This window comes from Triplophysa rosa, linkage group LG22, assembly GCF_024868665.1.
Source record: "Triplophysa rosa linkage group LG22, Trosa_1v2, whole genome shotgun sequence".
Taxonomy (NCBI): Eukaryota; Metazoa; Chordata; class Actinopteri; order Cypriniformes; family Nemacheilidae; genus Triplophysa; species Triplophysa rosa.
Genome location: NC_079911.1, coordinates 9,219,839 through 9,236,245, shown reverse-complemented (window position 1 = coordinate 9,236,245; position 16,407 = coordinate 9,219,839). Strand labels below are relative to the sequence as shown.

The 16,407-nt window shown below is 41.0% G+C and overlaps 1 protein-coding gene across 1 annotated transcript in view; it reads left to right on the top strand.

The window, feature by feature from the left end:
- The window catches only part of pcdh1a (protocadherin 1a), a 76,561-nt gene that overhangs the window by 52,550 nt on the left and 7,604 nt on the right, over positions 1 to 16,407 (top strand). Inside the window, exon 4 of the mRNA XM_057321093.1 lies at positions 3,549 to 3,768. Coding sequence (XP_057177076.1) covers positions 3,549 to 3,768 — 220 coding nt within the window. The remainder of the gene's footprint in view (positions 1 to 3,548; positions 3,769 to 16,407) is intronic.

Genomic DNA, 16,407 nt, shown 5'->3' with positions numbered 1-16,407 from the left:
TTTGATAGACAACAGAGGGACTCATGCTGTGAGTCCATGTTTGAGTTTGCTAAGGAAGTCGATGTAATTACTGTGCAGTGAGATTGTTCCTCTACTAACTTCAGTTCCTCACTAACCGTAAATACCAAGGCACAGGGGAGCACATGGCAAGCAGGCCTACAGCTCATATGAGCGTGAGAGAATAAAGAGCAGTGTTGGGGAAGAACTACTAAAAGTACTGCTGCTACTAACTTCCCTGGTGAGAAAAGAGCATGGCTGATCAAAACACAAATGTTGTGTTTTGGATGTTGGTCCCTGTATGAGATGTTGGCATAGTGATTCTTGACTACTGTAGCTTTACCAAAAAATCTTCTTAGGTCAGTCAGCATCACCATGGTTATCTAAGGCTACCAGCTAGACCAATCAATGAGAATAATTGAACACGCTCTTTTAAAATGTCTCTCAAGTAGTGTTGAGAAGCTGATTTATTTGAGCAAATCAATTTATGTTTGGATTTTTATTAAATTAGTACAAAAATTACTGATTATTTTATTTTTCAGCTAAATAAATATTGTGATATTAAATATAAAAATAGCTAATTATTGCTGTTTTTCAGTTTGTGATTCAGTCAGGCAATCTTCTTAAATGCGGCTTGTACATTCTGTGATTACCACATTATATAATTAACGTAAACAGCATTAAAATACTGTTTATTGTTAATTGTATAATGTGATACAGATTATAGTTGATCATAGACAGTAAGGCAGCACAATTATCGATATATCGCTGGGCTCTACACTGCGACCATTTCAGTCGCATGTGCGACTGTAAATTAGTCTGTGCGACCGTGAAAAAATAACTAGGCGCACTGGTGCGACTGACCCCATCTAAACTCATAACCCGTTTAAATACAAAAAAGAAACTACGACTCCCAAATGTGCTTTCGTGCCATTTGGTGCTTTGCTTTTTATTTTTGGTTCTGAGGTGATGTCCTTAGTCTGAGGCTGTGCGAGTGTGCGTGAGTATTTCATCAGGTGTCGTTTGCAGGGGTGTGTGTCTGGCATAACTGACACTTGTTGGACACAGGATAAATGTTTCTGTGTGGCGTGGCTTTGAGCGATCGCCTGGCGTTTTGACAGCTGAGCCCAACTTGCTTTCTTTATTTATATGATGTTGCTTTTGGTGCTAATAAATAAATGGTTGGTTGCATAGGCGTAATTTGCGGGTGGGACATGTCCCCACCACTTTGTGTATTTTATAAGGGGTATTAACATCTAAAACTCGTGGAAAACACAGGATGCGCCGCTTTCTCACCATCTCCCATTGCTAACACTCGTTAGTTATATTTGCGGAAGACAGAGAGCCGTATGAAGCACTAGCAGTGCTTGCTTGTGCATCCAGTGTCCAAGCACAAAAATGCGTAAACCAATAAACAAGTGAAATGTTTGTCATAGGAATAAACTGTTTTAAGTGTAATGCACCGTAACAGCCAAGTGACCTTCCCCAAATGATAATTTGGGAACCACATACTGTGAGAGCTGGAGTCGAAAAGCGGAGTAGTCAATGGACGGACCGCCCACTATATATGATAAATATTCCCAACGAGTTATTACAGAAACAATTTATTAAAATGCTGCGTCTGATCTCCCTCTTTTGTTGCAGTTTGAGAGCTGAATGTAACAAAGGCAAGACACAAAGTTCACACGAGACTAATGTGCAATGTGATTTCATCGTTTGTAAATCTCAAATCAAATGTTATTATTAGGCATATGTATATTTAATATATTTTAATGATTCCCTGCATGTTTATGTTTGTCTGTATTCTGTTATGGACAAGTAGCTGCAGTATAATAACGTTATTGAGTTAAACTCGGTGCAGTGATATGAAACTGTAATGTGGTTGACAGATCTGGAACTACTTTATAGGTGTGCACTTCCTCAAAAACAAAGTACCCCTTAGAATGTTCACTAGCCAATCACAGTGAAGCATTCAACAACCCCCTTGGTCCAATCAATAATAACCAATAACAGGGCTCTAGACTGCGACTAAATGGTCGCATTTTGCGACTATTTTTCCTGACAGTGCGACAAGTTTTTCTTAATGGTCGCACCGGTGCGACTGCCAAACTGATCAATATATAATTTTTGCGTATTATAGATTTAATAATCAATCAAATGAAGGGCTGGTGCCACCAACTGAATAACTTGGTAGCACCAGTGCCACCTCTCTCAAGTGTTAGTCTAGAGCCCTGCAATAAGCTAATGTTTATCATGCTTTCCCGTACTTTGTGCATGCTATACGGTGCCAAATTAATGTTTCTATTTTTTTGTTTGTGCTCCTGAATTGTGAATGTACTCCTAATTTTTGTAATTAAGGAGCACAAGTGCTCCTAAAAAAAATGAGTTACCGTAGAGTCCTGTATCGCAAATGTGCATATCGCAATAGTTTCCAACAACATTGTCTGTTTTATTGTTGGAACTTGTAACAATGCTTTCTTTTCCCAGAAAAAATGTAATATGTTTGCTTGTTATATAATTCTTTTAAGTTTTGAATATATTTTTATGTAATTTAAATTGATTTTACAAACATAAAGCAGTATTGTGTTTTATATTGTATATTGCATTTTTTTATCAAGGTTGTTCAATGTCATGCAGCCCAACTGTAGAACTATTTCTTCTGACCTGGGAAGCTGGTTTTAAAAGTTACACATTGAAATATTTTGTGTGACAACATATGGATTAACATTGTTAGGCTTTTTTAAAAGGTCTGGACGTATATTTTAGCAAAAGTCGAGGAAATTAAGTGCAAACAAATTGATAAATTAGCTCATAAATAAACATGCTGAGAATTAGAAGGAAAAAGCAAGCCTTATGAGTTTGGGATGGCGAAGTACGTAGCGTTAATGGCCTCTCTATATGTTTTAAATGGCCTTGTTAATGGGCTTTTTATATGAACTGAAATTGCTCTCTTAATGGCTTTAATTCCTGCTCTAAAATGGTCCTGTTTGCCTGTCTGTGTGTGTGTGTGTGTGTGCGTGTGTGTGTGTGTGTGTGTGTGTGTATATGTGTGTGCGTGCGCGTGCGTGCGTGTGTGTGTGTGCGTGTGTGTGTGTGCGTGTCTGTATGTGTGTGTGCAGCCTGGCGCTATCGATCCCTCCCTGCAGTCTGTGAGCTGTGAGCTCACACAGAATTGGGAATGAAGGCTTTTCTGCAGGATCTGTGATTTCCACTGTTTTATGAGCTCTGCGTCTCTGTATTTCAGCAAGAGTGTTTGCCCTCATTGGCCTTGTGAAAAACAACGTGGTCACCTGAGCAGTAATATCAGAGGATATGTCTTCCCTTCTACCAAAAGATGCCCCTAATATGTGATTCCCACTTAAAAGTTTCCCCTCAACTTGAACAAAACGTTTCCTCATTAGTCTCCCCTCTGGAAATTACATATTGAAAATGCCCGTCTGCTGAAGTGTGATATTACAAATTTAGTGGTCAATTAGCCTAGATTTGGGGCCTAAGTTATAATTAGATTGTTGTGTGACTGAAGGCCCTTCTTTTTCTTCTCTCGATTCCAGCTCCCGCATCGCAGGGTGACATTTTCCACCGCCAATCCGGTGCAGGATCAACAGGACTCCTCCCAGCAGAGTTACTACGACAGCGGCCTGGAGGAGTCCGAGACCCCCAGCAGTAAGAGCTCCTCGGGGCCCCGCATCGGCCCGCTCGCCCTGCCTGAGGACCACTATGAACGGACCACCCCAGACGGCAGTATTGGAGAGATGGAACACCCAGAAAACGGTAGGAGCTTTAAACCTTGTTGCAGAGAAGACCAGCTTAGACCACCATGCTGGTCTACGCTGGTTTGTCAGTTTGAATCTGTTTAATCTGGGTGTTTTGTTCTTATTTTGCCAATATGGCTTTGTTTTGGCCAAAAGGTAGATCTATGCGTTTGGGGTCAGAAGCAAGCTCAGCAGGGTCTGCGTCTCGCCCATCAGCACGCCCTCAATCACAACAGCAAATCATTCTTAATGACCCTCTCACACAAGTGTGCTAATTAAAAACTCCAACTAATGGAGCTTTTGGTCTCCACATAATTCTGTGCTTTGACATCTGCTCAGACAACAGCGTGCTGATCGTAAACAGCTTCTTTGCTGAAGCCAAACTGCTCTCACAGCAGCTGCCAGGGTCATAAAACAATAAGACAGAAAACAAAGTAAAAAAAAGAGAATTCACAGACTAAGCAGGATAGTCAAGCATCAATTTCATTCGGCCATTACTAAATTCCGCCGGAGACGTACGAGACGTTCTTCCTGTAATTCATTTATACCGTCACTCTCATAAGCGCAAACCCCCTCGCAGCAGCTGCGGTTTTAAGCGTTCACCTCCCAAATTCGCCTCTGCCCAATTTAATCTCCATTACCACGGCAACGCTTCCATAATACCACTTTTCGCACCTATCCTCTTCAGATTTTTTCTCCATTAGTGCTGTTGTGCTTAATTACTATGCAGTTATCCCTCTGGACATCTCGGTTAGAGCTCATGTTAACATTTTAGCTGTGAATCATACCATAGTCTTCTCACGTCAGCGTTTTAACATGCTTCGTAAAACTCGACCTCCTGTTGATTCCATGCGGGGTACATGGGGTGTGTCTAACAAACGTGTTGGATATTAGGGGAACCGTTTATGAAGCAAAATGAAAAATGTCAGCGCTGCGTGTGACCGGCTCTGTGTTTTGCAGAGGAAATCGTACGGCAAATGAATGCATGACCTTCTGTTTGTACATAAGCGTTTGGGTCTCACGTATGTGACGTGTCATTATCCACTTCTGAAATAGATCAATAGAGGGTTTTTTAACACTAGCAAGAAACAAACTAGCTTATTTCTTTGGTGTGATCGCAGGGCCGCATTTGGGGAGCGAAAAAAAACAAAGACTGGTGGCATCCTTGATTTGATACAGTTTGATTTGAAATTGAGTCAGGCTGACAGCCTTCCTAGCACCAGTGGGTGGGCACGTTCTCTGATCAGGCAGGGTGGGAAACTGTTAAGCAGAGGTAGACCTAATTAAAATATGAGTCTCACCTCAGGGAGATTACACAGAAATCCCTTATTGAGAAACGGAGGAGAAAATGAATTTAAAAAGGCACTTGTCCCCACACCCTCCCCCTCCAGCTGTCTACCGTACAGCACCGGTTCCTGCCCCCTATTTATTTTTGCGGTGGGATTTGAGTGACAGGGTGACAAGCAGGGCCGGTGGAGGGTTTTGCACGCTGCCGGTGGAATGATTGACAGGTAGGGAAGGGGGGTCGGGCGGAGTGCTCGGCGCGTCATTCCGTTTAAGCTAGATGAAAAGCAATATGTGAAGTTCACACGCGTTCTGTGCGTCTGTGGCTCCTAGCAGAAATGACACCATGGGTCCCCTAAAGCAGTTTGGCCTTTGGTTATGAAAATTCTCCTTTTCTACTGCTGACTTGGGATCCTTTGTGCAGGAAGTGATGGTGTTTTATGATTTGCTTTGGCCTTTGTTACCAAACCTCCAGATTCGAGGGAAAGACAGTGAATGCCGCATTGTACCCTCTCCCTTTTTAGATATACAGATATACCTGCAGCCCGTGACTGATTCGGTAGCCGATTGCAACCGTAAACCAATCAGTTCCTCATCCCCAGACAACGTGTCGAACGTCGACCATCTCTCAGGCTGAGCAAATGACAGATGCAATATTTCACATGCATTTCACGGGATATTTGACACAGCAGCCATTGTTAGCCTCCATCAATACAGCGTGCAATATATATGATACCTCTAATCCATCCATAAAACCACAAACTGACGTACCAAGAGCTGCGCTAATGTTTCAGCCTGTCACTACACCTCTCGTTTGTCAATCGTCTGATGATTGAGTAGTGTCATCTTGACAGGGTATTACACAGCACATCGGAGAGACTTATGGCTATATGAATTCTAATGATTCATACTGAGCACATACAGTGCATTGTATTCACTACAAAAGCCACAATCTGTAATTTACTCAGCTCGACTGATGCATTGTTTTCATGAGGGTGGGTATTATAATATTAATGTGATATAATTTATCATTTATTGATACCAAACAACACATTTGTACAGTTTAATATACATTTATATTTTTGTTTATTTTTTACTTAAATTTGAATTTAAATTGTCCAAAAAATGAAAAAGCATGGGTATGATTTAGGGTCGTTGTGGTTGATTTTCACAATTATTGCGTCCAAATAAATTCACGATAACAATGTTATCGTAATATCTATTGACATTTTTTTCGAATAAATAAAATATTGTAATCAATAAATAGTAAATGTTTAATTTTGTATGTTTCTTTTTGGCCATTGAATTATACTCAAAATATGAGTGTAGGGAGGCGTAGAGAAGACTTTGTAACCATTGTGGCTCTGTAAGTTATAGTTCACCCAAAAATGAAAATTATGTCATCATTTACTCACCCCATTGTCATTTCAAACCTGTATGACTTTCTTTCTTCTGCGGAACACAAAAGAAGATATTTTGAAGAATGCTAGTAACCAAACAATAACGGTGCCTAATATTGACTTGCATTGGTTTTGTGTCTATACAATAATGGGTACTGCCCTTATTCGGTTGCTAACATTCTTCAAAATAATTATTTTGTCACTTTAAGGTAAAAATTTTTATAATTTACGATATGTGTTTATCAACACAATTGCATCATTAATCAGTTTTTAATATTACAGTTATTGCCATTATCGGTATATCTTGACACCCCTAGTGGGGTTATAGGCTGGTACGGATATGTTTAACAGTAGATCTTGAAAGTGACACAAGAGGGTGCTAACAGTTGTTGAGGGGTGATCATCAGCTTTGGCCAATCAGCCCGACTGATATATCTGTCTAGCACTAGTTTACAACATCATGGCAAAATATTTGTAGTCTATAGTATATGACATGTTTAGTACAATGGATTGAGGGAATACTAGTTGAACGGCCCCTAGACTTCAACTGTATGCATGTAACTGTTAATTTAATTTTGTGGGTCTAGATAAAATCATGTTCTGGGGTTTATTATCATAGTTTTTGTTGATTACTTCTATTTAACGTGAAACGTTCATTTAATGCGCTATGCTAACACAAATTCTGTGCATACAAAACATCATAGTACATAACAAAAGTACAGGTTGACATTTTTCATTTTGCAGTTTGCTGGCGTATTACGTCTTTCCATCAGTAAATATCAGATTTGAGCTCAGGCAGTTGTCAGCCGTTTTCTCATTGTTATCAAGTCAACAGAACCCAGAAGCGTCTTTAAGGTGCAAGAGCAGCAGTCAGTAACAGAGGTTTACACCGGCTGCTGGAGCAGGAAGCCTTTGAAGTGTGTTTCCATGGCACCCGTGCGATTCTCGTTTGATCCTGGATCAGATTGAAGTGTATGATGTAATTCAGTGGTATATGGTGGGTAAAAGAAGGATGGTGGTCTTAAAATCTGTGATTCCATGATTTAGTGGAAGGAAAGTCTCACCCCAGCCCCACCCCCATTACTTTGGTTCTCTGTATTTCTACATGTCCTTGTATCTCTTATAGCCTTTCTCTCTCTATTGTTGTCCACGCCTTGTTGTCTACTTATTTTGTCTGTCTCTTTCTCTCTCTCTCTCTCTCTCTCTCTCTTTCTCTCTAACGCAAGGCTTTTTCCTTAGAGAACAGGCTCAGACGGGCTTCCTGAGATCTGCGAAACACGATTTGATTTTCATGTAACATGATCTGTTACTATTGATTTCAGACCTCGTTTTGACGTGAGCATTAGCTCTGGTTTTTGGTTCGCTCTTGCTTTTTGTTCTGTGTTGTGTTTTCCAGATCTCCTTGTGCATTACAATTGAGTCCTACTGTATATATCCAGTGTATAGTGAGTTGCACTGCATTTGCATGCTGTAATTCAGTGCAAAACCCTGCATCTTATACGCTAACCACCTGCATTCCAGTCTAACCAGGTGCTAAATGCGATAAAACAGTTCTGCGCCGTGAGTATTTAAATGAATCCATTGTCATTCTTTCTAGCACCAGCACACCACTTTTTATGTAAATTAGCCTGAGATAGATTGTGACTTAATGTTATTTACCTAATCGAAACTAATAGAGACATTTGTGTACATTTACTATCGATCATTGCATCACTAATTCATTAAATAATAACGAAGAACATTGAAACCGAGCATATATTCAGGCATTTAGTGCAGTTCATCACATTTTCTGCATTTTAAAGAGCCAGCTTAGAGAACAGACAGACAATATAAGGAACTCTGCCGTAAAAATTGCATTTGTTCTTCGTGATTAGCCCTGTGTGTGTTTTGTGCACCGGTTCAGAGAACCAACTTTCTAGAAAAGCATTGAGTTAAAATAACATTTGCCCAAGCACCCATACATATTTATGCAATGATGAGTAATCTGTATTGCTGGATCACCATATGTATGTGGATAATAAATGATACAGTGCTGTATAATAATTAGATTAATGTTAATTAGCAATCGTTTTGGCTTCCATAGTTAACAAACAAGAAAAAGTCATCGCTCCTCTCGGACTGAATGATCGCGTGTCACCCTTTATGTTTGTATCGAACACAATCTTTCAATAAGCCTGTCGTCATCATGGGAAATGATTAGAATTGATGAGCGTCATTAGTTTAAGGGCTGGCTAATGGGTATTAGTATCGTATTAGCATTATGATGAAAAATGAACTTTATATTGAACGTTTACAGTATATGATGAGCAGTTATTCTTGTAGTGCTCACCTGTGCTTGTTTATCAGTGGTTAGCATTTACGTGTAACCCCAATCTGCTTGAGTTACAGTAAATGATCTCGCTTGCATATTAAAGCCGCAATTTACAGAAGCAGCCCAGAAAAGAATCTGTATTAGTACGTACGGGTGCGCCCAGATCTGAGAAGTTTGATTGTGATTTTGTGAGACAGGCAGCGCTAGCGTTGAGAACACGTCTGCCATAACAGGTTTGGAGTTTTAATCTTCTCTCCTAATTGGTCTCGTTTGATTGGACGAGCCAGGTGTACAGAACTCATTTATGTAGGCAATCTGAGTGACAGTCACCAAACAATGACATGCTCGCAAATGCTGATTTCGTCTTTATTGCGGCTTCCATTTCACTTCCTCTACTCGAGAGAGTATGAAAAAGAGGAGGGATTGACACTGATGAATCATTCCCTTCTGATAAGTGGTTGTTTGACTCTGATTAGAGCTGCTAATTTTGATTTATGAAGGAACTATCAAGCATGTTTTTTGTATCGAATGTTGCGGTTTTCTAACGACAATCCAGTCTTGCGTACGTCTGGAATGATTTGACTCTCAGAAACACTTTTAAAGGCTCATTAGACATGATTGTCGGAACGGTTGGTCTCTGAGGCAAATGATATTGGGTCCTACTCGACGTTAGATTGCTTTTGTACTCTTTAAGAGAAGCACTCGCTGGCTTAGTATAAGGTCCCACAGGGAGAGGTAAGCGTGCAGGTTTCCACCCTCGGGAGTCGAATTATTCGTGAACCGCGGTCACTAGCGAGGGTTGCCATCTGAGGCTCACTGGGACTTTTACACGGGTCAGCGCTGACGTTTAACCACATCTCAACTCCATGCGAGCCCCCCACCTGCATGAGGGGATCAGCAGAGGAGGGGGTCCGGGGGAAGCTGCCTGATCCCCAGATGGGGGTATTTGCATGTGGTCTGGTTGTTATGAGCAGAGGCTCCTTTTGAAGACCCAACATGAGCCATAGCACATATGGCCAGAGAGGAAAAAGAGACAGAGATAAAATGGAATAAAACTGCATTTGCATAATGATGAGGAACTTTAGCAATGCCGTGTGATTTTTTTATAATTTTTTATTTCTTTTTTCTCGCTCCTGTGATGTTTCCAGGCCTTATGAAGTCCTAATAATGTAGCATGTCTTTTGAACTCCACTGACAGCGTCTCTCGCTCGCTTTCAAGCTCTCGGGTTTAATGGAATAATTTTTCATTGTGTCTTGAACTAAACAATTTTTGTTTAATCGCACTCTCTGCATTGTTTTTGTTTTGTCTCGCGCAAGTGATATGCGTTCGCGTGTGATCGTTTGCGAGTTTGTTGAGAGGACGAAAGCAGACACCGTCTTTGTTTGTTCTCTATGTGACAATGCATACGCGTTCGCCCGTGTTCAAAGGGAGGAAGCGAGAGGGACAGACTGACGAACAGAGTGTTAGTCTGAGGGGGCTTGTTTGTCTTGTGGGTGCCAGCTTGGGCGATTGCCCGGGTGCCAGCGTGGCGTGACGACGCGGGGCACGGCTCCGCTCAGACAGATGGCGTTGGGCCTTGTCAGAGTCCCTGCCTGTTAGTAAAATTGATTGCAGAGACTTGAGCCAGGCTTCCTGCTCTTTGCTCAACCTTACCTACAAAAGAAAGCCGCATGTGATGCTCTGGATTTTTCGGACAGTATTTTTTCTTTCCCCTGGTTGTTTTAGATAGAGGCGGGTTGGAGTGAAACAATGTGTCCTGGTTCTGTTTATCCCCCAGAGGTGAGCTGTCAGTGACGCTGTGGCCTTAATGCCAGCAGGTTCCAACACGGCTATTGTGCTTATTGTACTGTTGTTTATTTTCTGCTGCCTTTATTGTTCTACAGCGCACCACTTGCCGTTTCAGTGCCGTGGCAGGAAAAAACAACCGCTCGGGATCAGATGTAGCGCTGTTGCAAGGTTTTGGGTGAATGCAAACAGACTGCAGAGAGATCGAGGGACTGGGTCATGGTGCGGTGTAAAGAAATGTTCCGGTTTAGCTCTATCGACAGCCTTTGTGGCATAATGCCGATTACCACAGAAAAGAATTTTAACTCTTTCTTTTAGTTTTTTTTTTTTTTAAGGCAGTAAGGCATTTGTAATGAATGAAGCAGGGTCATGCATGTTAAGTGTCTCAAAGCAGAAAGATGTATTTTTGTGTGTTTGAACCACATTAGGGATGTAACACTATTAAAGGGGTCATATGGTGCGAACACGTGTGTTTTTTCTGTGTCTTTGGTGTGTTATAAGTTGCCCATGCATGTATTAGACACGTAAAATTGCAAAAAATAAAGTGTCAGAACAAAAGATGCATTCTATCTAAAAGCGAATGCTCACCCAGACCTGCCTGAAACACCTCGTGTAACCACACCCCCACAAATCTACGTCAGTTGGTGGTATGATTTGTCTAAGACCGCCCAAATGTATACGCAAGTAAGGTGGGCGTACCTGTCAGTACAATTGCTTTGGAACCTGATGTTCCAAATATGGTAAGAGGCGTCACATTTCCATCACACGCTTTCAGTATTCGACCAATCACTGCGCCAATCATAGTACACCTCGCTTTTCAGAGCGATGAGCTGCGCGTTTCAGAGAGGCGGGGCAAAGAGGAGATACAAACATGCACGGTATGTGGAAAATACAGCGTTTTTAACCTTATACACATTGCATTACACCTAAAACAAACAATAATATTCGTTTTAGCCGTGTCATATGACCCCTTTAAAATCTCACTTTACGGTAATACTTCGGTATAAAGTCCACAATACGGTATTTATTGCAATATTTAAAATGCCTAATGATGACTTGTAAACGTGCTGTAAGCATCCTCTTTTCTTGATACTCTAATCATAACTGTTGATTAAAAACTAAATAATTGCCAAAGGTAACATCTATTATTTTTTCTAACATTCTCTATGTACAGTAAGGCCTGGAAGACCTATCATTTCATACAATCATGTGACCACGATAATATTGAGACAATTTTGCTATTGCGATAACACGATGTCGATAATATTGTTACATCCCTAAAGCACACAAATTTCATCTATAAAAATTGTTTGTTATTTGAGCTGTAAGATTGTCTAAATTGTTGTTTTTATGTTAGGACTACTGGGGGTTGCTGGGACAAATTTAGCTTTTATTGTGTTGCTCCATTTATGTCCAGGTACCTAACTGTAACTGAAATGTTTGCTTGGGGGATAAAAATAAGAGGAAAGTTACAACTTTTGTAATCAACAATATTCTACAAATGCCTGATAATACCTGGAACAAATAAATTAATGTGTGAATCTCTGCAAAATAAACAGAACATTAGGATCAGAATACATTTTACAAGCAAGCCAAGCTCACCTAAAACCAAAAGAAAATAGATGAAATGATTAGAATGTTGTTTAGGCAGGTCTAAACCAAACACAATCAAATGTGAATATTGTTCCACAACCAACAAGTTAATCTATGATCTTGGCTTACTTTGATAATTCATGTTAAACAAGCAGATCTAGTTCCTGGTCAGGTGCTTTGACTCTCTTGTGTTCAAGCTTCTCCAAGCCCCCGTGTTTAACCTCACATATCACTCCCAACATTTACCCAGGATTGTCGGTAATGACTGTGATACGATCTGGCCCAAGTGGTGCAGATAACATCTGTTATTAGGACAAAGTGGATCACTCAAAATACAGCAGCGGTTTCAGTCCTCGATGGTGTGTTGGCAATGCGAGCTTATCGTAGATAAAACATTAGATGATTATCGCCTTCACAAACTGTCAACAACTCAACATCAACCTTCGGTTTTCGCCTCAATGGGGCTGATTATACCCTCATCATGTCACATTACAAAATGCACAAAAAAATCTTGCTCGCTAATTTTCCACCAAATAATGCCTGATTTTCCTTAAGTAACTTCATGCAGACTGACAGGCCTGACTGGGTGTTTATAGGCAATTTATTATTACAGGGTCAGTTCTTGGTCCTTGATGCTGATTGGTCAGTAGCGGTTTCAGCGATTACTACACTGTGTAGCACTATGATTGTTGCATAGGAACAAACATGTTAGACATTATATCTTCGAATGTAGGATGGGATTTTAAAATGTACTTAAAAAACAAGATTTTAGAGATTGTAAATAATATATATTTTTGTGGTTATATGGTATCACTTCATCAACATAAAGTCTTGCTAAAATCATAAAACAAAATAAGAAAAATAGATAACCTTGGTTGGTGCTTGACTAGTTGACTATCCTGACACATTCCTTAGAAGTACAGCTCTCCCTCTCTCTGCGATACTTCTTATCTCTGTGCTAAATCTGATAAATCTCTAAAACAGATTTAACCTGCTGATGTGACTCAGCCTGAAGTCGTTCATTTAATCCATCATGAAAGTTTAAAATACATTATTCCATTATTATTTATTTAATGGCACAAGATATTAGTTAATTCATAAACAACAGTGCAGCTGGAGTGTTTGTGCTTCAATAGAATTTTTCAGCGGGTTTCAATAGATAATTTTTTTGTGAGCGGCTGATTTGAGCGAGCTTTCTGGGAACATTAACATGTATTTGTGTGTGTGTGCGTGGGTGGGTGGGTGTGCGTGTGTCTGTGCCTGCATGCAAATCAGAAGCAAAATCCTTTATACTGCCATGTGGATTGCTTACACAATAAACACCTTTGATGCTCTGACAGATGGAGACTATTACAATACACATAACACAACATAACCCAATAAATAACGCGTAAAGTTTGGGAAGTCGACATTATAGACTGAGTTAGAAGAGAGACGAAACCGTTCCACTTTATAGAGATGCAGGGATAATTTGAAAACGCATAAAAATACTCTGCGGTGTCTGGATGTCTGGATGTGGCTGACTGACGTTGCACAACAGAGACTGATGCGACGTGATGAGGCGAGGCCGGACTGAAGATTAGCTCAAAACAAGGAGAGAAAAACATCTCTGTTATCTCATCTCCAAGCTAGGGCTGTGTAATTAATATAAAAATAATTGAGATTACGATTATAGCTCCCGCGATTAACTAATCATCATTTGGGTGATTACAGCGTTTCGTTTTAAACTATCCTCATCATCTCAAAATGTTATTTCAGTGTTTTTTTTGCATACAGTCACATATATGTGTCTGTAGTACTTATGAGTACAATGACAAATCAGAGGCATTTGAGTTAGTCTATAGGCCTGTTGAAAACAATAACCGGCGCGAGTGCAGAATTTTGCACAGTGACAGTCAACAAGTTCATACAGTAGCATGGAACTGTAAACTTGTAGTGACAGCTTCTTTATAATAATTGGATGGAAGGGTTGTAGTGGTGTTACTTGATGCGCACTTTTGTGTTTCACTTATTTCATAGTTGTTTTTTCTGTTTGACGCATATTTGAGCCCCCAAGGAACATAGCATGAAGTTGAATCACACAAAACAAGTATTTTAATACACATTTTATTAGTTGAGATTAGTAATAATAATAATTACAATATTCAAGAGTTTTATTTTTGTCATATCCGGATGCCTTACTGAGAGAATTCTACACGCGGCAAGCCAATAAAATGATGAAGGAAGGGCCTAAACTGGCCACCTTCCTTCCAAGTCACCTCTGCACCCCAGAAAAGATTTCTCGGACCAGGTAGGACAAAGGGCATTTTTGAGAGACTGCTGGCTCGCGGTCAAATCCACTTCCACCCCAGTTGGGCTGCTCATAAAGGCAAAGAAAGACCCTGAGGCTCAAACCTCCATTCCAGGTACACATACACATGCGTACACACACATACACGACGGTTGTCGGCGTGAGTTAGTGAAGCGCTCTCTAACTACTGAACTGGCCTGCCATGATGGATAGCACTAGAGGGAGCAGAGCTGTGTGGCTCTGACATGTACTTCCTTATTTTCAGCAGTGCTGAGAGGAGCAAGTCCACTGCAGCCGCTTTCCATCTTCACCAACAAGCCAGAGGCAACAGCATCCACGCAGCCACATAACCCGCAGTTCCCTCGCACGCCATATATGTAGATATGCACCATTCGTTCCATGCTCTAATGCTTTGTGATTATACAGTCACACATCAGCAGGTCAGACTTTAATTGTTACCCCATAATCCAACAGCAGACTGATAGAGCCAAAGTGCGTTGCACTAACGCCAGATACGACCATACGACCGCCAGCAATCACCATAATAAAACCCAGGATGTGCCGCGGCCAAGCAACGCCGCTCCGGCGCCAAGAGGAAAATGATCCCTAGTCCAAAAATTGCAGCCCATCAGGAGGACCTGGCACAAGCTAGCGGCTAATCAGGTCATCAGAGTAGCCACGCCACCTCCCAAGCACGCATTCTGCTCTTGGGCTAGTTGAGGCTTTTCTTTCTTCTCACCTCGTGAAGCATCTTTAGGCCTTTATAAGAAGTTCCATCGATTCTACGTCCTCAAATAGAAAGGCCTGTCAGAACAAGCAGGACACTGGAGGAGGATGAGAGACGTTCTTTAGTCCGAAGCAACCCTAAACTCTCCGCGCAGCAATACACACACTCACAAGTCCAAAAATAATAGAGTTGTACTGTGTTCAATTATGAATCAAATCTTCCTTTAAATGTTTTTAACATTTTAGTGCGGAATTTAGAGGCTGAGATTAGCTAAACAAAAACCTGACCGTGAGGTGGTGAAGACTGACGGATAATCAGTTGATTGAAATGTTGCGTGTCGAATTACCCCCAGAAGCCCCTCTTGCTTTTAATTTGAAGGGTTTTGTTATTCCCCCAACCTTGCTTTTTAAACAATATAACGTGTAACAAGCTTGGATAATACAGGTCCGCAATGCTTCAGCACCTAAAAAATTCGGCATCATTACCTCTTAAATATGTTCGTTCTCGGCATGTCTTTGCCATTACGTGAATGATTCTGAGATGACTTGTGTCTTATTTTGTGCTATTTTCTCGGCTGATTTCTCTCATTTCCTTTGTCTTCGCTAGTGAGAGGAACATGAGGTACTCAGCAGAGCCAGCCTGTTAGAGGAGTTTCCGTGTCTGATAATAACCCCCAGCATGCCAGGCAAAAACAAGCTGTGTCATTTTCCATCCGTAAGACGGCTGCCACGAATTATTACAGAAATACAGACATCATTGTTTTTTCACGGTTAACCACAGGCCACCTGATTTTTGATAATAGATTCTTGTAATTATATGAGCGTTTTGCACATTTGATTAAAACCGTGGACGATTGTGAAGTCAGACAGATTCTTTTGGTTTTGTGTGAACTGGACTGTAATTTCCAGCTGATTAGAGCACAGCGGCGCACTCAAAAGCAGCAGGTAGCGAGAAAGAGGGAGAGCGAATGAAAGGGAGAAAGAAAAGAGGTGATTTAAAGAGAAAGTAAAGTAGGAGGTAGCGAAAAAATAAAGGAATACGCAGCAAGCTTTGTATGCAAAAAGCACTTGAAAAAATGGATCAGGGAGACGGACGGAGGGCAAAAGGCTTAGGGTGTGTTTGAAAGTGTGCACGCCGGATCAAACGAAAGGTGTTCTGTGAAATCTCAGGAAAAGAAGCATGCCCATTTCCCCTCCCCACTGCCCATGGGCCGGAGATCAGACAGAGGAAAGCTGCCGCAGATCCACGAGACCAGTCATCCCACTGG